Raw genomic sequence first — 25,505 nt, forward strand, 5'->3', positions numbered from 1 at the left:
ACAATAAATAACAGTCTCAGTTCTATTTGTGAAAACCGATCAAAGCTGGAACTGGACTGAGTGCAGAGCAACAGGCTCTGCACTGCTAAGTTATCCACATAACTGAACTAAAGTGATGTGTGTGGCACATAAGAACAGAGGTACAGGAAAGGCAAACTAGGCAAAGGTTTAGGGGCCCCACAAGGCCCCTCCACAGTAGCACATTTTGCAATGACATCTATAAACCCCCTTAAACCTCGCATATACAAATACACAAATGTAAATTGTATCGTCTGCCAATAGTCTGCACGGGGGGGGGGGGGGGGGGGGGGTCGAAGAGGTGGAGAGGTTCACCTTGTCGCCATATGTAGCTGCTTGCGCTCGCACCGATCAACAGCAACTAAACTGCCGCTCATCGTTGACGTCAAACAACCCCTTTGGTTTTCCTACCAGCCCCAGTCAGCTGCGTGCAGTGCAGACTGCGCAAGTTGCCCAAGGTTACATTTAACGGCATATATTAATGAACCACGTGAAGTTTCAGAAGCGCTGCTCATAAGTCACCAGCCCTGGTGTTTACCGCTGTGTCTGCGGTCGAGGTTAGATGTCGTCTGATGTTGGATTGCGTATTTAAGAGCAGTGAGTCAGAGCAGGTTCCACTCCTGTAGAAGCTCGGCGCTCCCCCCCCAAAGGAAACCTGCACAACACTGACTCACTCATTGCTGCCGTATTTATATAGTAGCCTACATTATCTGCACAACACTCAGTAAAGTTGTGCTTCCCTCCGACGCACTTGTAACACAGTTCTTAATAATACACTGAAGAATAAAAATGTGTAGCAGCAGGTAAGTGTCATTTCCAGGAGGCGGGGTTGTTTATTTATGAGTTATCCCCACGTGAGAAGAGAAAACAGACACTTCCTGATTTCATTCACTTTTATTTCCTTTTGCGCTTGAGGCACACACACACACACACACACACACACACACACACACACACACACACACACACACACAAATCAGCTTAATTTTATGAATGGCTCTTGCTGTTGCAGTATCATTATAAATGACTCATATAAATAATGAATATGATCTCAGTATAAGTAGACTTGCACCTGAGCTGTTTCCAAAGCAGTGCAGTCTAATGAAATGAGGACAAACTATCTAAAAGTTATATTCTATATATTACTGTAAACACTGACTGTTTCCTAATAACTAGAAGTGATAAATCCTCCTCCTCCTCTGAGCCACAGAGCTCCAGTTTCCAAAAACAATTAAAAACAAATCAGTGAGTCTCACTGTTCCTCGCCAGAACACGAAATGTAGATTAATCCGCCAGTAGAAATAGTCCCAAACAAATGCAGCCACACTGATTATACAGGCAACAGATGGGATGATAAATGTAGAGAAGTTATGAATAAGTGTGTGCAGGTGAAATGGCTGGGGAGAGTGTGTGTGTGTGTGTGTCTCATACACTCCATTATAAAGTCTGATTCGCCTGAACCTGGAGCGCTGATCTCCAAGGTTTATGTAGAAGACTGAGCAGCGTCTCACTTGGTCCTCAACCCCTCTATTAATGACACCTGGAGGACTCATACCTGCTTGAATATTTATCTATTCGTGGAAAGGGGACACCTCCTGCTTCACATTCATACATTCAGTCACACACACACACACACACACACACACACACAGCCATATCAGGAAGAAGCTAAGTTTTCTGCTTTTGGACCAGACCACACAGCGGCTCCTCTGTTGGAGTGTAGTGGATCTGGAAAAAACCCAATAAGCTGTGTGTGCCTTGGGTTCAGATTATATCCACATTCAAACAACAGTCGGGTTAGATCTATGAGTCTATAGGAGGAGGGGAGTGAATGAGCAGCTTCTCCCCAGAGGTGGTACAGTCCTACCTTGCCTGCAGGGACACAGCAGGCGTCCTGTTGCATTTTAACAATACAGTACAAGACGGAGCGGAAAGTGGAGGTGAGGGAACATGTGTCAAAAAATAATGGAGCAGGATGAGGACAGCTGCGTGAAAATAAGCAACATACCGCAAAAAACCTTCCCCTCTCCGGCTCTGCCGTTACTCTGTATCAAATAAAGTTAAACTGGCCACAACAGCGTGAACCAGGAGACTTGATTAGGATTATAGCAAGTGATCCAATGGCAGGAGGCTAAGCTGTAGAACATGGAGGTGTTCTTACTGTTGTTTGGCTGGATGGAGGTCAGGCTGGGTTAAGGAACTGTGTGGTTGTATAATCCACAGTCTTTGATTTTGTCTGTTTGTATTTTTAATGTCGTATTTGCAGGCAGAGCAGAGGGAGCATGATGACGATGATGATGGTGATGATGATGATGATGGTCAGGAAAGAAGCAGAGCGACAGATTTAAAAAAAAAAAAAAAGAAGACCATTACGTTAGTCACGACTCCCTGGAGGTAAGAGACGAACCTGAGAGTCCAAACAGGATCTAAACCAAAAATATTTCTAAGATGATTTTTCAATGAGACTCCATGTGTTTTTGTTGGAGCTGTGTCACATTAGAGCAACTATTTCCTGCTGGGCGGAACATGAGACCCACCACCTCCCATCAGAGTCGTTTCTCCCCACTTCACTTCAAGTTAAGTAAGAATGTTAAATACTAAGTAATTTTAAGAAACAATAGGTCAATCAGTTAATTGACAATATTTCCAGTCAATCGTTGTCGTCTAAAATGTGAATTTGTTGATGTTTTTAGTCTCTATGGGAGTAAACTCAGGTTTTAAATTGTTGGTCAGACAAAAAAAAACAATCTGAAGTCGTCGCTTTTACTTCATACACATAGGAAATAATCTGCAGATGAATAATGAATAATCCAAATCATTCTCTGCTTTTACTCTGAACAGAAAGTGAAAACTCCAGGCAACATTTTGGGAAAGTCTAAGGTCCTCCGATAACATCCTAACAAATATGAGTAACTGAGCTATCTGCCACTACAGGAAGCAGCAATATCTCAGCATGGAGGACGGTGTGTTCCCTCTTCAGAAGGAGAAAATTTAAAGGCCACAAAGGAGCAAATTTACAGTCATAATCAGGTGGATCACTGATTACAAGTATCTCCTTTCTGTGACACAGTCAGTAATTGCAATTCACATTCACTCTGTAATTTGAGCTCTTAAGAATTCTTATCCCAACTGAAGTGCTCCGCTATTAGAAGACTGGAAAACTCTAAAGCCCTGCTGGAGCCTGCAATAATCATTTATCCCTGCCATTATCAGGAAAGTATCCTATGACCTATTAGAGGCTATGCTATATATTAGCAGCATTAAGCTATTAAATTACAGCGGCGGGCGAATTCATATTAAATTAGTATGAAAGCTAGTTCATACTTTATATACAAACTGTTTTCATTCATAATGTATTTACTGTACTGATTTTAGTCGCCCCAATCGTTCATCTCTGTAGTAAAGGGATTTCAAAGGAAATGAGGAAACTACCCATTTGGTCCGTGGTGCCGTTACCTACTTACAATCTGGGGTTTGAGTATTAAGGGTGAGGAAAAGTTACATTTCAATAACATGTTATTTCTATTTTCTCTCTCTCTTTCTCTCTGTAGTCCAGTGTCATTGTATATGCAGTCCAGTGTGTGTATGTACACATACAGTATACAATCTTGAATCTGTCCCAGGAGTCGTCTTTGTGTCTTGCCTGTTTCCAACCTCTCAAATATCTGTCACCTTCGCGGTAAGCTGGACCCCAAATGCAACCAACACACGTGAGCAAGTGCAAAATGTTTTAATAACAAAAAGTAACTACTTACAAAACTCAAAATCAAAACAGGGAAAAACTGGGGAACCAACTGAACAGGAAACCTAAGCACGAGGGCCAACAAAGAACTACAACCAGAGACACAGGGGACAACAACAGCAGGTAAAGCCGAGGACAATAATGGCAGACGAGCCAACCCAGACGAAGGGGAGCGCAGAGACTAAATAGACACAATGGAGGCAAAGGTGATTGGACACAGGTGAAACACGTTAGGGCGGGGCAGACAATCAACAAGGAGTGAACAGGACAAATACAGGAAGTAAAAACATCAAGAGACACACAAGGAAACTGACTACAAAATAAAACAGGAAATAGCAAAATCCAAACAAATTGTCCGTCATGGCAAACCATGACAAGATCTGGTTGAGATCTAGTGACTGCAAAGTTCATAGCATATGATTCCATCTTCATTTGTAGTATTTGGGTGAAAATCCTTTTTAAATCTACAATTACTTGGATAAAAAGCAGGATCTGGGTGGAATAAACCTTTTATGGCAGTTAATTACAGTCCTGAAACAGTAGCCTGTTCCTGCAGTACTCGAGGCTACAGTCACAAGCAGGCGCACTAAAGAGTGTGGTGTTTCCTGAAGGTGGCACCAGAGCAGAAGCCACAGAGCCACTTAAAGTATAAGGGTTCTCGTCAGTGGAGTCAAAATTATCACAAATATGTAAGATGTAATATAATACAAATGGAAAATAAGGTTTACAAATGAGTGTAACTGTGTGTAACTTCGGGTTCTCACACATCCACACATCACAACCTAACTAAACATGAATATTTTTCATACAGATTTTGACCTTGAGTCTCATTTTTCTCTGTAATCCTCTTTGAAATGTGAATGTGACGACTGTTGGTCTGACGCCATTAAATTCAATTAATATTTCTTGTGTTCAAATTGAAATTTTAGACCAAGTGCGAGTCTGAGCTGAGTTCTGTGGGTGGACAGATCCAGTGTGAGGCTGAGGAGGAAGTGTAGACCTGGTGGGGCGATTGCTGATCCCATGACTGTGACAGACAGATTACAGAGAAGGATAAAGGCTCACTAAATCCTGAATCTGTCCTCTGGGGACTAAATCCCAAAATCAGGAGCATCAAAACCTGACCTAGAATGGTTCTGTGATGACCGTATGAGTGTAGCTGAATTGCCATTTAATTCCTCAAAAATATGGGTTCTCCTCTGATGCCAGCAGTTACTGTTGCCATTTCCTGGTCTCAGAAGTGCTGAGGAGGTTATCTGAGCCAAGCTCAGTTTCATCTCATTGAGGATGAAATTGGTGCCGAGGTTGGAAATCATTTGCTGTTTAGAAGTAGATGTAGAAATACAGCAGGTACAGAAAAGCCAAGTACAGAGGAAAATCATAGTTAATAATACAGCAGAGTAGCAGAAGGTATTCGGCAAAGCCAGGGGCCTCTGTAGTAGCTAGAGGGTTTTCCACAATGGGAAAGAGTTTGTTGGGATAAGGTTTCACCAACTATGTCCTCCTTTGCTGTTCAGAGACTACCGTCAATATTTGAACGACTCTAAGAGGTCACTTGTGAAGAGAATGTAAACACTGGAGAGAGAGCGGGTCCCTCAGTTGGTAGTCTGAGGGGTCCAAACAAGACACTGAACCACAACTGCTCCCAGTGGTGAGGCTAAGACCTTGTATCTGAATTTATATGTACTATAAAGGAGTTTTAATAGTTTGAACAAAGGACTGATGGTCTTCATCCACCCTTAGGTTTCCCCAATAAAACTGAAATCATTAGAGCAGAGGTCACTGATAGGTGGACCGTGGTCCGGGTCCGGACTCGGACGCAGTCCTATCTCGACCCGGATGCATTACCTATAAGTTGACAGAGCGTTTCTATCAGTCAGTGAGTGGGATACACTTTTGTCCAACCTGACCTCTTTCACTTTTAATTGAGTACCCGTGCATTAGAGGCTTTCAAAGAGAATCCTTCTATGTACTTGAGTTCATCAAGGGCCCTCATGGCACATTGTGCGGTTCCCTTATTTTTTTTTTTATTATTCCCCCGATGTTAAAGAGAGCTTTCACAACTCTTCTAGGGTGGACTCACTCTAAAAGAGCAGGTTGAGGGATGACAGTACTTGCCCCTTCCTCATTAACGCCACTGGGCTGGCTTTGACTGATGCCCTGAACCCCCAACTGCTCCAGCTAAGCTTCCTCAGACCTGACACAAATAACTACCGTCTGACAGCACTTTTCTTTTTTTGTCCTACAGCAGCTACAATGGTTTAATTCACTGACGGCCTGAGGCTGCAATGTCCCACACAACACAGAATTCACTGCATCTCCTCTCAGGCTTTTCAGCAGAGATCACACTCCCCTTAAAGCCTTTGTAACAAACTTCGATTCGACAATGTGCTCCAGATTCAATGGCTTGACATGTAGTGATGCACATGGTGAACACGTGGCCGCACCCACCAGCACCAACACCTGTTACCATAGTTACCGATCTGGTGCAAACCTAAAAAGTTGTCTTTTTTTTTTTTTTTTTTTTTTTTTAAAGAAAGGCTTTGTCACTGAGCCATAATTGTGACTCAGGATGCCAGCGACTCTCTCAGCATGTGGAGAATGTAATTTTCTTGACTCTGCGGCCACACTGATATAACCCCGAGGCCGGTGAGTCATGAATCAACCTGTGGACGCAGAGACTGAAAGATGGCACCATGCCCCAGTGGAGCTGATTTACCATGAACTGCTACCAGCTTTTCTGGGCTGGGTTCAGGGTTTTGTTTTGTTGTAACAGAAACAGAGGAAGATTGTTAAGGGTGAGCAAAAGGAAACCCTCAGAGGCCGAGGAAGAACATGTCGCCTGTACTTAAGAAAAAGAGACGAAAGTTCAAGATGGCGAACTCGGCAAGAAATGAAACCAAAGTTTGTCATCACAGTGGATCCTGCTGTTATGATGGATGACTTTGCTTTCTCTCTGGACATTTATCTCTCATTAGCTCAAATCCCTTCCTGTCCAATCACTTCTTTTCTCTGTTCTTCAGCAAGCTCCATTCCTCGGCCTCCCTCGCCTTTTCTACTCTAATCGCCTCTTACTCATCTTCTGTTTCATATCCTCTCCTCTCCTCTGACCACCCTGTACCTTTCAGAATAAGACATCCTCTGCTATTAAAACCCTTCATCAGGTGATTTCTAACTCCACCATCACTTCATAAAAAAAAACGGGGCAGCAGATGTTTTTTTTTCTTGTCCTCCACAGACCTCCTGCTGTTGACACCTTAGTGGCAGAGAGCTGAAAGAAAAATTGATTCCACGAACAAAGCTGGAGAGAAATTCCTTCTTCCTTTCCATCTCAGCTTTGATTCCCTTTCCTGCCAATTCTCTATCACACAAACCCATCTCCCAGGGCTGCAGGAATATATTGTTCTCTCTGTTGTCAGGATGATATGACTCTGATCTCAGAAAGTCTGATATCCCACAAATTAGAATGGATTTGGCAAACAGAAGTTGCCCTCTGATTGGATTTTGGTGATAATCACAGATTGTGTGTTATGGTGCATTCATGTGTTGGTTGTAAGGTCTGTAATAAAGAATTCTTACAGTAAGTCTTTTGTTACAAAACAAACCAAAACCTGAATCCAAGATTAAGAAGAGGACAAATGAAAGCTGCATCTTTAAAAGTTGGAGGATGGATGTGGACATTTGCTCTCCAGCGAGTGCCTTCTAGAGGTCAGTGAGACTGTATAAAGGTGTTAAAACTGACATCTAAAAAACAGGTCAACGCTTAAAGACATTGTTTGAAATGTTAGGAAATGTATGTATTCATTTTTGAAACCACTCTCACATCGGTATGCTAAATATGAAGCTTGAGTCAGCAGATATTTAGCCTAGTCGAGCAAAAAAATGAAAGCAAACAGCTAATTCACAAATCCACCTACCAGCTCCAAGTACCAAAGCTCAGTAATTTTTCCAGAGTTTTTTACAGCAGACTAAAAGCACAAATGTTACTAGCAACATCAACCATGATTCAGCACAGGTTGTATAAACTCACTTTAAAGGAGCTATTTGAATGTTTTGCTAATGCTACATAGCTGCTACATGTCCATTACTTACCACTCTGTAAGAAACGTTACGAGTTCAGCATCAAACTTCATTCCTTTACTCACCTCGAGTTGTTTCCACTGGTTGAAAGCAACTCTGGTCTCTATCACGTCTTTTCTTCTACTGAAGTTAGCATGCTAACCAGCTAGCCCCAGCCCGTCACTTTCCAATAGCGACTCACTGTAGCCTCCTGTCCACCCTGAAGACATACCGCTGTTCAGGGGGAATTATAACCTCATGTCTTGTAAACACAACAATGGCTGAAGCTTTTGTCAGGCAACAATCACCACCGTACTACCTGCTCAGACAGAAATCTCTTAACTGTTAGATGGATGGCAATGACGCTTTTTTACAGTTCTCTGAGGATGAATCCTACTGACTGTGCTGATCCCTTAAATAACTTAGATAAATCTAAGTATTTGATAGTTTCATTTTCTGTTTGGGGGAATGGACACCATTCAAAGGTTGCCAGATTGGGAACAGGCCTGGAGGCTGCCATGATTGCCATTATGGAAATGGACAAATGCCATGTTCAGTGTGTGATAGCAGCCGCACATTTGTATTCTGGTATCTACAGTGAGATGTGTGCCCTCCTGTCCCTGTTTGACCATCTTGTTACGGAGGGTTTGGCCACCCAGCAGTCATCAGCTCATGTGTTTGTGGACATACTCAGCTGAACTCCGTAGTTGTGTGCATCATCTTGATAGGAAGTGATTGGGCTCCAGTAGCCACTCCAATCATTATGTTAATTATGCATTAGGCTGGTTACGCTTATCAAGGACCTTCAGGCAAGTTAAGAGCCGTTATGGGCTCGTTAGTGGCTTTTAGCCTCGTTAGGGGCTCATTAGGGACCATCAGGGTCAGAACCACAGCCGAATTGCTGCCCGAAGCTGTGTGATCAGGAAATGAGTTTCCTGTTAACAAGCTGATCACCATGCTTCACAGGGACGAGGATGCTGCCTGTTGGTAAGCAAAAAGCGGCTCACAGAGCGGGAACAGGAGGCCCAGCGGTGCCACTGAGCTCTGCAGCTGCCACTCACTCATTCATTTAGCAAATTCTGCCAGACACTGTCCTCCCAAGAGACGTGATGGCGTCAGTTATCCCTGAAAACACCAAATAATGACATGAGTTGACACTGAATTGACAAAGGTGAAAACAAAGATGTTATTATAGAGACAGGAGGTTAGAGTGGAGGTATGAGTAAAGAAGACATCAAACTTTAACATGTGAGATCACCATTTCTTTCCCGTTTCTTATAGACAACGTTGGTTTCTCCTAAACGTGACCATGATCTTTCCCTGATCTGAACCACGTTGTTCTGTGCCTAAACCTCACCAAACCTAAACTATAGTGTTTTCACATCAGGAAACACCTTTTTTTTTTTGCGTCAGATCAGTGCTCCATTGATTTAGTAATCAGACTCTCAATGGAAAGAAAAAGGAGAAAGGATCAAAACGGGTTGAGCAGAACAAGAGCTATCGTCTTTTTTTATTCCACGCATTCTTCATCTTTTCCTACAATATCCACAATGCAACTCGGTCACCAACAGTTGGGTCAGAGATTGGGGTGAGGTAGCAGCTAATGTAGCCTGGAGTTGAATGAGCATGGGAAACCTCCGGTGGAAGACGTCCTGGAGGATCCTGATCAGATTCCCGAACGACCTTTCAATGCAAAGGAGGGGCAACTCTAATATTAACTCGGTCAATGGATGGATAAGAGAGACCTTTTTTGGGGGGTTTGAGTTTGGAGGACTTAGAGACTGCCTGACATCTCATTTATGACCGTCTACAACAAACTTTCAAAGTGTCCATGAGCAAGAAGTCATTCAAAAATGAACATTTGTGCATAAATTCAGACTAAACATACGTTCATGAAAGAGCCTCAGTTTGTACAACCCAATGTTGAGGATTCACAGATTCACAACAGTAACTTCTCTGAATTCAGATCCTTCTTCTATTTACAGCTTCCTTTCCATTTACATTGTTTTCATCTCCGAATCCACTTCCAGGAAGACCATTTAACTCGCGTGAGCGCACGAGCCGACGTTCCTCACGCCACTCTTCCCTGTGCAGAAACATTTATATGTATCAGAGGCATAATTTCAGCTTAAGTGGCAGCAGTCCATTACTGTTGACATCACTTCAAAACTGAACACTCACAACAAACAGCATACTCCAGAGTAAACATCTGTGTATGTGTGTATCAGTACAGTTGTAGTTGATGTGGCTGTGGCTAATTGATGGGAATCTTCATCACAGACACAGACTAATATCTCTCCCTTTCATTTGATATATTTATGGCTCTACAAAGCATTAAAGAGACAGTGAGTTCAAGTGAGAAACCCTGTTTCTACTATGATGCTAAAAGCCAAGACAAACAGACGCCTTGCTACTGTATAAATGTAGAGCTGCTTGTGTTTCCTTTCGTCTTCATTGAGTTTCCATGTAAAGGTCAAGCTCTGGATTTAAGTGGAATTCAGTTGCACTGACATTCTGAAGATTTCAGCTGCTCCCATGCATGACACATAAAGTACTGACCTTTACCTTTACTGCAGGAAACACACACACACACACACACACACACACGTACACACAAACTCAGCACTGAGTTGTCCCCTGAGGTCTGTGCTGTCTGACCTTGAATCAGAACTCAGATCAGATCTCTGTCTGTGTGTTTGCTCTGCTGACTCGAGTCTTATGAAAACGGATTTCACCCCTGCACCCTGTCCTGTCAATACACACGGTGTAACAGTGTATTTAGGATAAATAACTACCAATCACTTCCATCACTGCATCTAAAAATACAAGTCAGCAACAAGATGTGATGAGGTCCCTTGAAATAAGACAATAATGGAATGGGAGGCATGAAGTTTTGTCCCAGGCTAAGCCTGACTTTTCTGGCCTAAAACCCAAATACACAAGGGTGTGTGTGTGCTTTAAGAGATTGAGTTTGAGAGAAAAAAAATCCTAATTATTAAATATCTAATTGTACATATATTATTATCTATTATTTATCTTTTTTAGGCATCATTAAGCATTATAATACTGCCAATTTCCCCACTGTGGGTGCACTTTTTTCCAGCAATCCAAAGTAAATTATAAAATACACAGTGTGCATGTGGCCCTTTTTAAAATCTATTTTTTTGGGGACTGACACCCCCATGGTGAAGGGTCAGGGATCTTGGTCAGGTTTTAAAATTTCGACAGGAAACAGGGAACATCAGCGGAGTAAGTCGGATGCGTCTTGGACCCATCAATCCAACCTGACCTCCTCTCTCTGTGCACTCAGTGGCTCTGTAATAATGTCACCTGTCTTCCCTCTTTGCTCTTTGCATTTTTGGGTATTTGCTGAAATGACTGATGCTGACACCTTCCTTGGGAGGACAGTCTCAGCAACCTCCAGTAATAAGATAGGGCAACCTCTGTTTTGCCTGAGAGGCGAAATCAGGGGCAAACTACAATTACCACTTTGCGGCTGTCCACCAACCAATCAAGTTGGAGTTTACATCCATGTCTGTCCTGGATGTTGCTGCAAAGAATCTACAAATTCTAAAGCTTGTTTGATTGAAAAAGCAGCAAAGAAGATCTATGCCATCACCACAGGTTCAAGATGGACACCCAAGATACGTGTCAACAATTCATTAAACAAACCAAATGTGAAATATTCCCTCAAGGCGTTACTGAGATATTGTGTGCACAAGGCCGGTGAGGTCACTGTGACCTTGACCTTTGACCTTTTGACCACCAAAATCTAATCGGTTCATCTTTGTGTCCATGTGAATGTTTGTGCCAAATATGAGGACATTCCCTGAAGGCGTTACTGAGATATCGAGTTCAAGAACTTCAAACCTGAAAAACAATACGCCTCGACCACAGAAACATCACACACATAAAAACTCTGCAGATCACTCACTGATGCTGTGACAGTTTATTGCTGTGAATGCTCAGTAATAATTCAGACGATTCAGACGAGTCTATCAACATTCTCATCAACTCCTCTCTTATCTCAGTCAGACACACAGCTTGGAAAGGTCTTAGTGAGGGAATTAAACACAAGCTGCAAATGAAAAAAAAAAGCAGATGCTGATTCACTCTCTCTAATACACGTCTGTCAGCTCCCGTTCATTCATATACACACCTGTCCCTAAAGGGCAAATCTTTCCTGCTTCACTTTATTGAAGTAAACCAACTATAGCTGCAGACATTTGTGGCTGAAACACATGCACATGGAGTCAGAATGTTCTAACAGCTCTCTGCTCTGTGTCAGGATGTGATTGTGTGACTGTGTAGTCATCCCGCAACGCAACAAAAAAATAGGACACGTTTCTATTTTTGAGCTTCTTTGTCAGGATTTTTTCAGACGTTCGGTGCTGGTTGAAAATTGTAACCAAACTGGTACGTGATGAATTTCATTCACATACGTCAGCATGTTAACTACAGCTACCAGTCCTCTAACGTAACCCCTCAGGAGCCCATCACCACCCCCCATCATTAGGTGCAGGCGGTGTAGGTGACACCACACACCTGACGCTGTTTGTTTGTCGTCGTGTCATCAATTCAAAGTGCTGGATGTTGCCATTTGTGACCCTGCAGTTCATCTGCTAATTTGCTTCACACAGATCATTCACACAGGGACACGAATATCAAGTTGCTAACGAGACATACTACAGAACACTATACAAAATATTATAGAAAACCACCTGCAAAAAGGAAAAAGTTTCTTTCAATGCAGAGCTAATTGTTGTGATACATATGTGGATACTGGTTTTGCAGCGTGAACCGCTGTGGAAAGCAAAAGCATGCTAGCTGCCCTGCGACATGAAACAAACATGTAATTAAAAGCAGGATAAGTTATAGGAGACCATAGTGTGCATGTTAACAGCTGACACCACCGTAATGATCAAGCTGTGACACATGTGCTCACTCTGTTGCTCCCAGCATGCACCTGTAGGCTTCCAGCTGCTCATAATATAAATAGTTCACCGCTGCTCCTCGCCTTCTGCACACTGGCTTTTTACTCCTGCTCATTCTCAACCCCTCTCTCTCTCTCTCTCTCTCTCTCCATTCTTAATAGCCTCTTACCCCTGAAGCTCCACTGCAGTCACTTCATCTTTTATCTGCAGCCGAGTTTCCGTTGAGTTTCTCGGAAACATTCATTTGAGGTGTACGTCACATACGTTTAACAGTTGCAGCGCCGTTCGCCGCGTCGCTGTGACCCAGTGAGTTCGTTTCACACTGAGTCTTTTCATTCAGCGGAAGTGAACCTGCTGAAGATGTTACAAAACCAGGATTCATGCTGTAACCCTGTCTCCATGAGCCATGACACATCCATTGATGCTGAATGCGTCATGACTTAATTCAGTATGACTCAAGTCCTAACTGTTTCCCAACTTCATTTACGACTTTAAAGGATGGCTTCTGTTTTGGGTCTGTGTTTCCTGCGTTGGTCCAGTGATGGTAAACCTGGATGCTGCAGCATACAGTGATATTTCAGACAACAGCGTCCTACCAACTTCGTGCCAACAATATGTTGAAGACTCTTTCCTGTCCGGTCTTCATCAAAAGAGACAAACGAGAACTGAAACTATTAGGCCCTTAAACAATAACATATCTGCAATTATTCTGATAATCCACTAGTTGTGTTCCAAGAAAAAATACCTTAAAGTTCCTCCAGGCAGTTTTTAAACTATGTAAAAATCCTCTGCTCAGATTAATATTTTGTTTTTCATGGTTTTCCCAGAGAAGAAAGTGAAAAAAACTGGGTCTGAAGCTCATCTCCTCTTACTTCCTGATTGAGAAATCTGGATCAGGCCTTGAGCCCCGCCCCCCGTCCCCACAAGTTGACAGGATTGGTTCCTTAGGTTTGTGACGTATGAAACCCTGGCTGTCTGAGTATTTCCACCTTGAATTGCAGTGAACTAGTCAGTCTCATAAACACAGATTCAGTCATGGTGTTGGTGATTATTTAACTCATCATATGTCCTGTATTATATAAAAAAGATCATATGGATGTTAACGAGGTTAAATACTTGGGGCATTTACATTTGCTGGCTCCAACCTTTGAAATGTGAAGATTTCCAGCCCGAGTTTGTCTTACGTGATTAAAAGTAAGTTTCCTTGGTTCCTGAATTGCATAATGTAAAGATGTTATATCGGGTTTTAGAAACTTGAGATCTTGGGCGTTGACATCTTACAGAGCAAAACGTCTATAAAACCGTCACAATAATCGTTAGTTGCAGCCGTAAACAAGAAAGATAAGGTGAGAAATTCCCATAATATCATTAAAGCAGCGGTTTCTACCAATACTGACTCATATGCTTGTTGAACTTTTCACCTCTGGAAAAACGAAGATTGTGCGTGTTGTATTAAACTAATTTAAGATTATTATCAGTTATCTTCATGCTAACCCCTATTTTATTGGATGTTACAGTAGGTCATCTGGTCTGCAAATGTCACGGGCAAATCGAATCCCACCTCAGAAGCCCATTAGTCCATGTGGCACCCTGAGGGAGATCTGGCTGTCAGCACCGCTTTACATCCCAAAACACAACAAGATTCTGGCATTTACTTGTTTCCTCTCTCTCTCTCTCTCTCCCCTTCTGTTCGTGTGCAGCGTCTTTGTTGCAGTTTCCAGACTGAGCTGACCTTGGATTTAAAGCAGAGAGGAAGTCCTAACCCGCACTGATTGCTGTGTTTTAAGAGGGCGTGTTGAAGGGAGACGGAGGGCGAAATATTTCATAGAGGAATTAGGCTGCTAATTGATAATTAAGGGAGTGTTTCATGCGTCATCTGAGAGTTTGGTTGGTTAGAGGCAATTACACAGCTTCTCTCCGCCGTTCTGATGAGTGTGCTCACAGGTCAGGAGTGACGCCATGACGAGCAGCAGACAGGAAATGACATCTGTCACGCGTTCGGGCAAATGATAAACCTCTGTACGTTTTGAGTGTTTAGGGAGTGTCAGGCGGTGAGTTGTGGCCGTCTGCAGAGCCTGAGTCAGCCTCGCAGGCTGCAATCTCCCCCCCACCCCCCCCCCCCATGCCTCTGAGAGCATAAATTCTAAAAGTTGTTGAGCTCTGAAGCAACGGCTTCGCTCCACCCGACAGAGGATGGACATGAGAGGATTCGGAGTCGGGTATCTCCTCTCACTGCGGCGTGGGCACAGTGAATCCAAAAATCTGATGTGGTACTTTTTCATTATTTATTGAGTCATTTTATTTCCCCCTTCCAAACTGAAATCTTTGTGGAAACTTTATAGCACCTCAGCTGTGGATCTGTGTTTACTCAAACTGATTGTAACTGTCTACTAATTCATCACGCTGCTCCCCGACAGATGCTGGAGACCTGAGGCGGAGACTGGTATTGATGTGAAACAGCACAAAGATTCAGTCACAATACATCATTTGTGGCATATTTGTTGCGAGGATCCCTGAGTTCCAGTTATTACAGGATTATTGCAGATTTGTGGTGAGCCGGTCATTGATCACCTTGTATCATGAAAGATTGAAAACTGCTACAAACACCATCCACGAGTCGTAGCATCAACTGAATGAGTGAACGTGATAAAGATGTGACGTATCTTTCGAGGTGATGTGGGTCATTGTAGGTCATTGACAGACTGATGCATTACAGTATAAACACACTACAAACATTAGAGAAACTGTCTGTAACACTCAAGTTCAACTTCTTTGTCTCCACACGTGTCTCCAAAGACAACTCGTGATAGGATCTCACTGCTTGTGATGTCATCTTTCCAATAAACCAACTAACTACGTGGTGGTAGCTGGTAAGACGACATTTCTACAGCATTATTACTGCTACTTCTATTACTATTACTGCAAATACAACATCCAGCATAAGTTCAACTGCTCCGTCTAAAACAGAAAAAGCTCAGTAGACAGACAACTACACATTTTTTATTTATTTCTCTCCCGCTCCTTCATTCATCTATTCATTCATTCATCCCCTAAACTCCACTTCAAGCTTGAGACCCGCCTCCTTCCTGCTTCTCTCTTTCCAGTCGAGAAAGCATGAAAATGTACCGCTGCTCTCTCTGAGCAAACAGGAGACAGTCACCGCTCTGTGTGGTCTTCGCTGCATGTGGAGCTCCTGATGCTCCTGATGCTGATATTTCATATGCAACCGCCACCTTCACTGCAGCCGCCAGCATCACAACTCCCCCTAAAATCAGACTGATGACGGTCAAGGTGGGTATTAACAGAGCCGTTTCTTGCTGTGTGCATAGGGCCCCCGCAGCCAATAGGGGCCCCCAAGCTGCAATTTCAGCCTCAATACATTTGGGGAGAATTAAAATGACCTGTCTTTACTTGTAGCCAGCAAAGCCTCCTCATGTGTTTAGTGAAGCACTTATATGCTCAAAAAATGAATGTAGGATATAACGAAAACTAATCTGCATTGGCAGGGAAGCTGTGGCTTGTGTTTCAGGGGGATTCATTATTAGGTTGTTATGCAATGAGTGACGTCTGCCGACAGGTATGATGAGATGACTGACAGTTGCACGTCACGTCAGTGAGCAGAGTAACGGTAGCGTTAGAAACAGTATCATGGCATCAAAAAGGACATATCCCTCTGGTGCAGATAAAAGAAGAAAACTGAAGAAGAAACCCGCCCACAGCGAAAAGGTCAGGCATTTGTTAATGATGTAGATTCACTTGTGGGGTGGAGGGGGAGCTATAATGGTAGCCAACTTTTGAGCAAGTTTGCTACTTTTGTCCTGCTGGCTAGCTCAGCTAGCCTCAGCTAAATTGAAACATTAGCTAGCTCAGCTAGCTGGCTAGGATTGTGTGTATGCAAATAAACCCAGCTTTATACAGTGTGTGCTTTATGAAAGAGCTAAAATAAAATGATCATTTGAATGGACTGTGCTGTGGGACTGACTGACTGTAGTGACACCCATCATGTCGGATTATAGGAGGCTGCAGAGCACTTTGTTGCGGCTGCTCGGTAACATTACACTTTGGGTGTGTTGTTGGGCAAAGTTCTGCAGTGGATTATTCATATAGCACTATGAATTTTGAATGATCACTGTGTTAAGAACGACCTATTCTCTCTCCTACTGTATTTTATATATGTATTTTGTGGTTAGTTAACAACTCTGCTGACTTAGTTGCAGTCTTTGCCGCATTTATTACAATATTTATTGTGACAATGCTGTTTGCTGATTTGAACAAACCTCCCTCTATTCCTACAATAGAGTTAAGTTTTGATGTAGTGTATATGTTTTTTATTCAACACAACCATAATAACACAAATTAAAGTAAATTTAATCTACTATACTGTATGTGACCTCTAGTCCTGCCCTCAGTAAGAACACAAGGTAAGACCATATCATCAGTCAGATACAAGTTGTCCACTTTGTAATGCCCTGCAAAATATAAGTAAAAATACTCCCTCTATATCATATAGTGCTTATCACTAATATACCATTGTTTTAATTACTTTAAAGAGTACAACGTGCAGATGAAAGCAGAAGAATCCTGAAAGTGACAACTTTGAAATTGGGTGCATACTTTAAAGGGACACTGTATATTGGGACACTGTATATTGCAATGTATATATATATATATATATATATGTGTGTGTGTACAAAAAATTATTATGAATTTCTGTATAAGTGCGACATAACTGAAATCATACTGTAGTAATATTTTCTTATGACCAATTTCTCTTGGTAACCTAAGGAGCTTTGTCTTCGCAGGTGCAATCCTGAAATACTTTGGAGTTTTGAGGAAGATAATGAAAACATAAGACTGATCATACAGATCATGATCACAAAGTAGTGTCATCATGTTATACAGTTAAAATGGTCCTGAAGGGGTTGTAGTGTTACATGTGAAAAGCTCCTTACTACCTGCAACATTAGTATTATTCTGACTAGTTTTTTGTGTTTATTGTTTGCACATTAACACATGGATGCTGGTTCATTGTATTTTTATTCTAAGTAATAGCCTAATTTATTTTCTGTTCATCTGGGCAATGGCCCCAATGTACTTATTTTCTTATTGTTTCAGGTGGGAGGGGAGAGAATTTTTTTGTTGAGTTATGTTTCATGTATATTTAAAACAACATTTTTGAAGAAAATGCTGCATCTGTTGCAGTTCTTGACATAGGGGAACCTCATTGTTTACCTTTTATTATCATTTTCTATAGGTTTAAATTGCTTGGATCAACTTGAGATGTTAAATTTGAATTTGAGAGAGTTTTTCACGAATCTAGCCTTTTTTCCTCTTAAAGTGTAACAGATTGATGCATCTCCACGGATCATCTTAAAGGGTTTAGAATCCCCCCCCCATCGTAGTTTGACAAAGTAGGCCCCCCAAACAGCATCTTGCATGGGGCCCCCAAAAAGCTAGAAACAGCCCTGGGTATTAAACCCTGATGAGTGAGTTTAAATCAAACATACCGCTACACTTTCTGAACCAGCTTCTGGTTGGACAGACTGTGATGTTTTCAACACAGCACTGAATGTAAAATCCACCCACAGTGATCCCATTTAAAGACCCAGATATCATGAATGATAAACAGCCTTGCAAAATGTAATATCTCGATACAGTCCAGCCCACATATCGTGATATACGATATCATCGCGTAGAGGGTGCAACTGATGTACTGCGTATCATTTTTAATAACTGTTTGACTTCACACGTTCTCTCTCTGGCATTCTATTAGATTCCATTTTTCAGTCTGAGTTTTCTATGTCATCATCCTGTCGTCACATATTTTGCCTCATCATACTCTTCCCACCTCTCAGCTCTCTGTCTCTCTCCCTCCTCTCTCTCTCTCCTACTGTACGAGCACACACTCGCCCTCTGCACACAAGCACACACATATATCCACTGCATCATTCTCTGAGTCTCAGCACATACACACACACACACACAGAGAGAGAGAGAGACTGTGTATTAAGGGTTAAAATCCTGAATGACAGACAGGACTCAGAGCTGGACTCAGGTCCTTAAATACGCCAGAGAATAGAAATATTTAGTGAGCCGCTGTCAGAGCAACCAGGATTAGATTTCTATACATTTCTATATCAGCGGTTCCCAACCTTTTCCAACTCATGGTCCCACTTGAAAATCTCAAAAATATTTCAGCGATAATGGTCGAACATTCAGGACTGAGCTGAAAGATGCGGAAACTCAATTTTCTTTTTTGTTTGACGAGGGGAGAGATTCACCATCTGTCTCTCCAGTCTCTTTCATTCTTCCTGTTGCTGAACGGTTATCCGTTTCGATTCACCAGTTTTTGCCATGGATGTGATCTATCAAGCAATCAGACTGAGATAGCAAACATGTAAAGGATGTGGTCCAGCCAGTGGCAACAAAAAGGTTCCTATCGTTGGTTTTTCACAGTGAAAGGTCTCAGGAGAAAGGAGAAGGAGAAAAAAAAAACAATCAAAGGAGGTTTTTAAAAATCATTTCTTTTTAAAAGATTTAAAAACATTATTGTACTGTTTTTCAAAATGATTTCTTGGGCCATTTGCAATATGTTCACAGCCCACCAATGGGCCCCCGACCCACAGGTTGGGACCCACTAGTCTATGCCATCCGAGCTAATTATAACATCAACCTAACACCAGGTCTTAGCCCTTAAACAGAAGTGAGGACTGGGGGAAAAAAACATCCCTGTACTTTTATTTCTAACAAACATCTTGATGTATGAGAAAAGTGACATCACCTTTCACTAACGTCCAGACTTTCAAAATCATTCCTACTTTTTTAAAAATGCCCAAGAATGATAGTCACACACTTTTTTATTATCAGACTTCCTCCTCTGTTGTGTTCTATTGTATTATTGTTACACTAATCCTGCAAAGCTTTTTCTCCTTGTGTCACTGTTCTCTTCAGTATTTCCTGTCTATCCTGCTGCTTTACTCTCTTATCATCGGCGTGCACCCCTGCTTTCTTTCAGACAGGGATGGACATTATCTAATACTAATCAATGCTGCTCCACAAATCAGCTTAAGCAGCTGTAATTATGCTGCATAGTAAGTACAAGGCTCCAGAGACTCTTTGTCTGCAGTTCCAAGTAAATCATAAATTCATCAAACCGTCGTTTTAAAAAGCGACTGGCAGCTCGGTGTTTAACCTAGAAATATCCAGAGGAAGCTTCGTCACCTGAATTAATGTCCAACTGTCCACAACCTCAGACCTGCTGGTGAAGAAGACCACGTCCCTCCACTGTTTTCGTTCTTTTAGAGCTTCTCATCAGCTCCTGTTACAGTGAATCCAGACACTTTGATCACAGTCAAAGCAGAGCCTCCTGCTGTGACCACTTCATGTCTATTTCAAATGAGAGGAAGCAAGGAAGGAAGGAAGGAAGGAAGGAAGGATACAACACAAATCATCCAGCAGAAGCTCTTAAAGGAACATTAGGACATTTAAAAGGCCGTAAAGCTCTTAAATCCAGTTCCTCTGGGAAATTTGTGTGAATTTTATAAAAAAAAATAATGACGGAAGAAATATTGACATCTAAAGTAAAAATAGCAACAGAACAGTGTAAAGGTCGTGCACGACAAGAGAAGCCCTGCATTCAAATGTTATTGGAGAAATAATATAGAATAGAATAGAAAGAGCAGCCGAACACAGAGCAACACACTGTATCACACTGTGACTTATAAATAAATAATGTCATTAATATTGTTAAAAGCCATCAGCTACAGCTTTGAATCCAGGTGCTCTGAACAGAAAGTGACACCCGACAGAGGTGTGGCAGGTGGAGGTTTATTCCCTATAACAATGCTTCATATTTTATAGGAATACTTTCATGATATGTTTTCTGTGCAAAATCTTAATCTTAAAATATCAAATAAATATAGTGGCAGAGTGTAATGCAGTAAAATAAATGTTTTACTGCTGAAATTTCCAAAGAAAAAGAAGTACACAGTAGGAAATGCAGGTAAAGTACAAGTACCTTCGAAGTGTACTTAAAATACAGTATAGGATACCACTGCAAAGTTACTGGGGACCTTTCATCGCTGTAGTGATGATGTAGATAAACTTTTTACTGTCTTGTAAAAAAAAAAAATACTCCAATGCAACGTCCTGCATTTATAAGCTTCATCAGAAAAATGTAGTGAATGTAGAAACAGTGAAACAGACATTAACACTATTAGACTGTCATTGCTGATGCAGTAATTTTATCAGCAATGGTTCCGGTTCAATCTATAATAACGCAACAATTAATATATCACCATTTATATTAATTAATATTTTGTTTTGTAAAATCTTGATAAAATAAATGTTTCCACCATTTTAAAAAAGGATCATTAAAAACATGGATCGTGTCTTAAAGTGACTTTTTGAGCATCGCACACACTCATGGTTTTAGAATAAGAAGGATTCACTTTAATAGACTAACACTGAAGTTTCGACTCTTGTCAGACTCTCACGTTCGCATCACACCCTTACCTGTCCGCGCTGAGCGCCGTCAGCGTGAACACGGACACGCCGACCGAGGTGAGCTGGATGACCGGGATGAGTTTGCACGCCGCCTCGCCGAACACCCACTCCTCGGAGAAGTAGCGGAAGGCGTCCACCGGCACGCAGGTGACCAGCAGCAGCAGGTCTCCCGCCGCCAGGCTGGAGATGAAGATGTTGGGCACGCTCCGCATGGCGCTGTTGGTGATGAAGATCTTCACCAGGGTGATGTTGCCCAGCAGACCCACGGTGATGATCAGGATGTACACCGAGGTCATGACGCAGCGCACGGCGAAGTGGACCGTCTCCCCGCCGTCCGAGGAAGCCCACCAGCCGGGCTCCTCCGTGGAGTTGGGGCTCAGAGCCTCGGAGTCTCCGGGCGGATCCGGGGATAAGTTGGAGAGGAACTCGTCGTCCATCGCCGGTGTGGGCGCGGGAAAATCCACAGGGGAGCCGGGGAGGAGACGCAGTGTCAGAGGGGGGTTTTCACTCAGAGACACCCCGCCAAGAGAGAAAGAAACTTTTTCTAACAACTGTGTCTGACTGAGGAGCGTTCATGTGACTGACTGACTGACTGACTGACTGACTGACTGACTGATGAGAGGCGACTGATGCCAGAGAAGAGGAGGAGGCACATCTTTGACACTGGTTACAGTCTCTCTCTCTCTCTCTCTCTCTCTCTCTCTCTCTCTCTCTCTCCCTCTGTGTGTGTGTGTGTGTGTGTGTGTGTGTGTGTGTGTGTGTGTGTGTGTGTGTGTTAGAGAGAAAGAGAGAGGGTAGATAGATAGAAAAGGGAAAAAGATGATGAAGAGTAAAAAATTGAAAGGATGGGAGAGATAAAGATGAAGCGATAGAAAAGGGGAGAGGAGAGGAGAGGGAGGAGTGCAACAGGGAGGATAAGAGGAAGAGACTGTGGATGAGAAGAAGTTTGTTTGGCGGGGGGGGGGGGGGGGGGCTGACCAAGACAGATGGATCACTGTGAACATAATGTGATAAAGAGAAGAGGAGGAGAGAGTGGCAGAGAGACACTGGAGATGATGGAGAGAGAGAAAGAGAGGACTGGTGCTGGTGTAGAATAAATGAGGGCTGTCTAAAGTGTTTTCAGTTTTCATAATAAATTAATAGCGCGTGTGTGTGTGTGTGTGTGTGTGTGTGTGTGTGTGTGTGTGTCAGTGGAAGACAGGCAGGGAGGGAGGGAGGGAGGGAGTCTGAGGGCTCGTCCATGTTCATGTCTGACATCAGCCTAACACAGATATGAGCCTGCCCCTATGTGTAACTTCACTGCATCACTGTCAACATGTAACACATCTGTCATTAACGTCTGTCAGCGGTGCGCAGCCCTCTACAGGTGACTGGGGGAGCTGCAGGTGTGGCTGCACATCAGTATTTTGGGGTTATTTGTGTTTTTAATCCAACATCTTTTCATTTAAAGAGACAAAATATTCACTAAACGGTTAAAATATCTGTGCTAAATAATGCCTGTGGGTCAAATGATGATTGGTTAAATACTAACCTGCGATGATATTAAGAGTGGAGAAGTAACCGCAAACTAATTGAAGGATTTCTCACACACACACACACACACACACACACACACACATTAAGGAGTCCACAAGAAGCGTGAAATGTAGGGTAAAAGAGATTAGAGGCCTTATCGTCTACTAACACCTGCATGCAAAAACCCAGACTAATCAGCGTATCATTAAATGGTCCAGGTTTCCTCTGATCTGGTTTGTTTTCCAACAATTAGCAGGGATGTAGAGGGGGAAATAAAAGGAGGGAGAACAAACAAACACAAACAAAAATCCTTCCCGTGGTCAGAAATGTTGCAGGATGATCGAACCTTTCTCAGACACAGTCGACAAACGAGCCCGAGGTTATTATGGTATGGTGATGGTAGGGTGACTTCTTTGCTCCAGGTGCTGCAGTGAATGTGGCGCAAAACGCTCTCACACACCCATATGAAATAATGTGAAGTCATGGACAAAATTTGCACATCTGCGAATCAGAATGTAAATTCATGCGATTGAGAGTCGCACATCTGTAAAATATTGTTCTCACAAACTTTTTTTTCTTGGATATCTTTTATCGCACAAACACAAGTCAGTAACTGCAACTGCTTGAATCTTCCGCTACGAGTCTCAAATGGCAAGTTCTGCACGCTCTGACTTTTGCACCAAATGTGGATCATAAGGGATCCGCACCTGTGGCACCTCAAGCCACGCCCACCCGTTGGTTGGACATAATGAGGACTGAACTGCACTGCATGTAGTTTTACATTTCACTATTGTTACTCTGATATTTATTAAGTTATAATTGTTGTCATATTATTATGTCCTTCCGTGTCCAACCGTAGCAAAAAATGTGAATGTATGAGTTTCTTAATTTGTGATTAGTAAAACAGGATGTGTGCACCTGCAATGAAGAATCTGAGAAGGTGTAACTGTCGTGTTGTGTTTGTGGGCGGGAAAAAAAATCTACAAGTGTGCAACTCTTTTTTCTGTGACCTCAAATTTACTGATACACACGTGTGACTATTTTATATAACTGAAAAATTCACTGTCACAGGTGCTCAGTTGTTTTGCACCAAAAATACTTTCATAATTATCACCCATAGTTACATTTTGTTGCTAGGCGACATCTAGCGGTCGTAGTAAGACAGGAGGAGAGACAAGGTCAACATCAGCAGGAGGTTTTGGGGGGTGTTCACTTCCCGTGTGAAAGTAGCAGTTTATGTTCTTTCTATCATACATGAGCGTTTAATCTTGTTACTATTGTAACCGTGACAAAAAATGATCGTCTAATGTTGAAAAACTACCAAGCCATGACTGTTATTATAGTAACCATGGCAACCAAGGTCCGATACCACCCGCTGCAGTATTATGCACTATTCCAGGAGACACTTGGGTCGTATCGGAGGGTTGAAATGGTTGTTCAGGTTGGAGGAACACTTCTCGTGGTTTGACTCTGCACTTGTGAAAACAGCAGGCAGTTTGGTCCCTGATCGTCGTCCTGTTAAATGAGGCGAATGCAAACAATGGCAGGTTCAGGAAACAAGTCACACACACAAAAGCAGCTCTCAGAAAAAAAGCCTTTTACTGGCCAACACCTCATCTGAAGTGAAAGAGTAAAACATACAGGTGAAAGCCTGGGAGTCTGTGATTCGTTCACCAACCATGAGCTTTAATAGTTCCACTCTCTCCTCGCACTTTTCTAGTTTTGCCCCGGCACTGTGAGGCTTCACCATCTGGAGCCTGTCGCTCTGATGCTTCAGCGAACACAAATGGACTTTAAAGTTCACTCTCACGGGCTGAGCGTGTCTCCGTCTGCAAATGGCAGCGTAAAGACCTGCCACCGCATCAGCTGGAATATGATCCGGAGGTCATTTCCCGATCACTTCATTTAGAGGCGTACGTGATTCAAGAGTTATCAGAAATTGGCCTTTTGTGTGTTTATGGACTGATTCAGCCGGTTCAACCAACAGGCCTGGTTCTTCTGCTGTAGGTTTACTCTCTACCTTAAATCACCTGAGAGTCAAACAGGAAGTGGCAGCATGTTCCAGAGTTTATCATGCTTCTGTCAGACTGAAATGAGTGGGGATAACTGAAGGTGCTAAGAGGACACTTGATGCTCTTTGATGAAGCCTTCATGCTGAGTCACTTAGAGGAGGGTTTGGGTACTTGTGTGATTTCTCTAATATTCCTGGTTTAAAAAAAACAGGCAAATATATTATGCGTGGGTCTCGAGCAAAGATCGGACTGGTCCTTAGAGAATGAAAGAACATGTGAGATATTTCTTAACAGAGAGACTTAATTATTAGGATGATCAATAAATTGTGACGCTGAGCAAGAGCTGTGCAAGACAATATTTTTTATAAACATGAGACTCATTAGGAATACATTCATGTTTCATTTGAAAGGAGTAAGTTAGTTTATTCATATCTCTGTGATCGCCTTTGGATTGCACCCAGGTTAAAATCTAAAAACATCTCTTTATTTACGACAGAAGTGCACAGGTTAGTGTAGCATACATCCATCAGCTCTTTGGTGGTTAGAAAATGTAAAATGGTTTTTCACACTGGTCGGTTTTCAAATGATTGATGTTATTATAAGATGAGAATTTTAGAAACTTTTGAAATTTCATTTGAATTTTTAGAAACAGAAACGGTTTCATCTGAAATCTTGAAATATAGAACTTTTAGTAATAATAATTACAATGATTGTGTTTGT

At 42.3% G+C, this 25,505-nt stretch overlaps 1 protein-coding gene across 1 annotated transcript in view; it reads right to left on the reverse strand.

Annotated features, from left to right (window-relative positions):
- nmbr (neuromedin B receptor) overlaps window positions 1–22,129 on the reverse strand; it is a 58,071-nt gene extending 35,942 nt beyond the window's left edge. Inside the window, exon 1 of the mRNA XM_056405149.1 lies at window positions 21,268–22,129. Within this exon, the coding sequence (XP_056261124.1) occupies window positions 21,268–21,695 (428 nt within the window). The 5' untranslated portion in view covers window positions 21,696–22,129. The remainder of the gene's footprint in view (window positions 1–21,267) is intronic.
- Between the last annotated feature and the right edge of the window lie 3,376 nt (window positions 22,130–25,505).

Source organism: Seriola aureovittata, chromosome 19 (assembly GCF_021018895.1).
Source record: "Seriola aureovittata isolate HTS-2021-v1 ecotype China chromosome 19, ASM2101889v1, whole genome shotgun sequence".
Classification (NCBI taxonomy): domain Eukaryota; kingdom Metazoa; phylum Chordata; class Actinopteri; order Carangiformes; family Carangidae; genus Seriola; species Seriola aureovittata.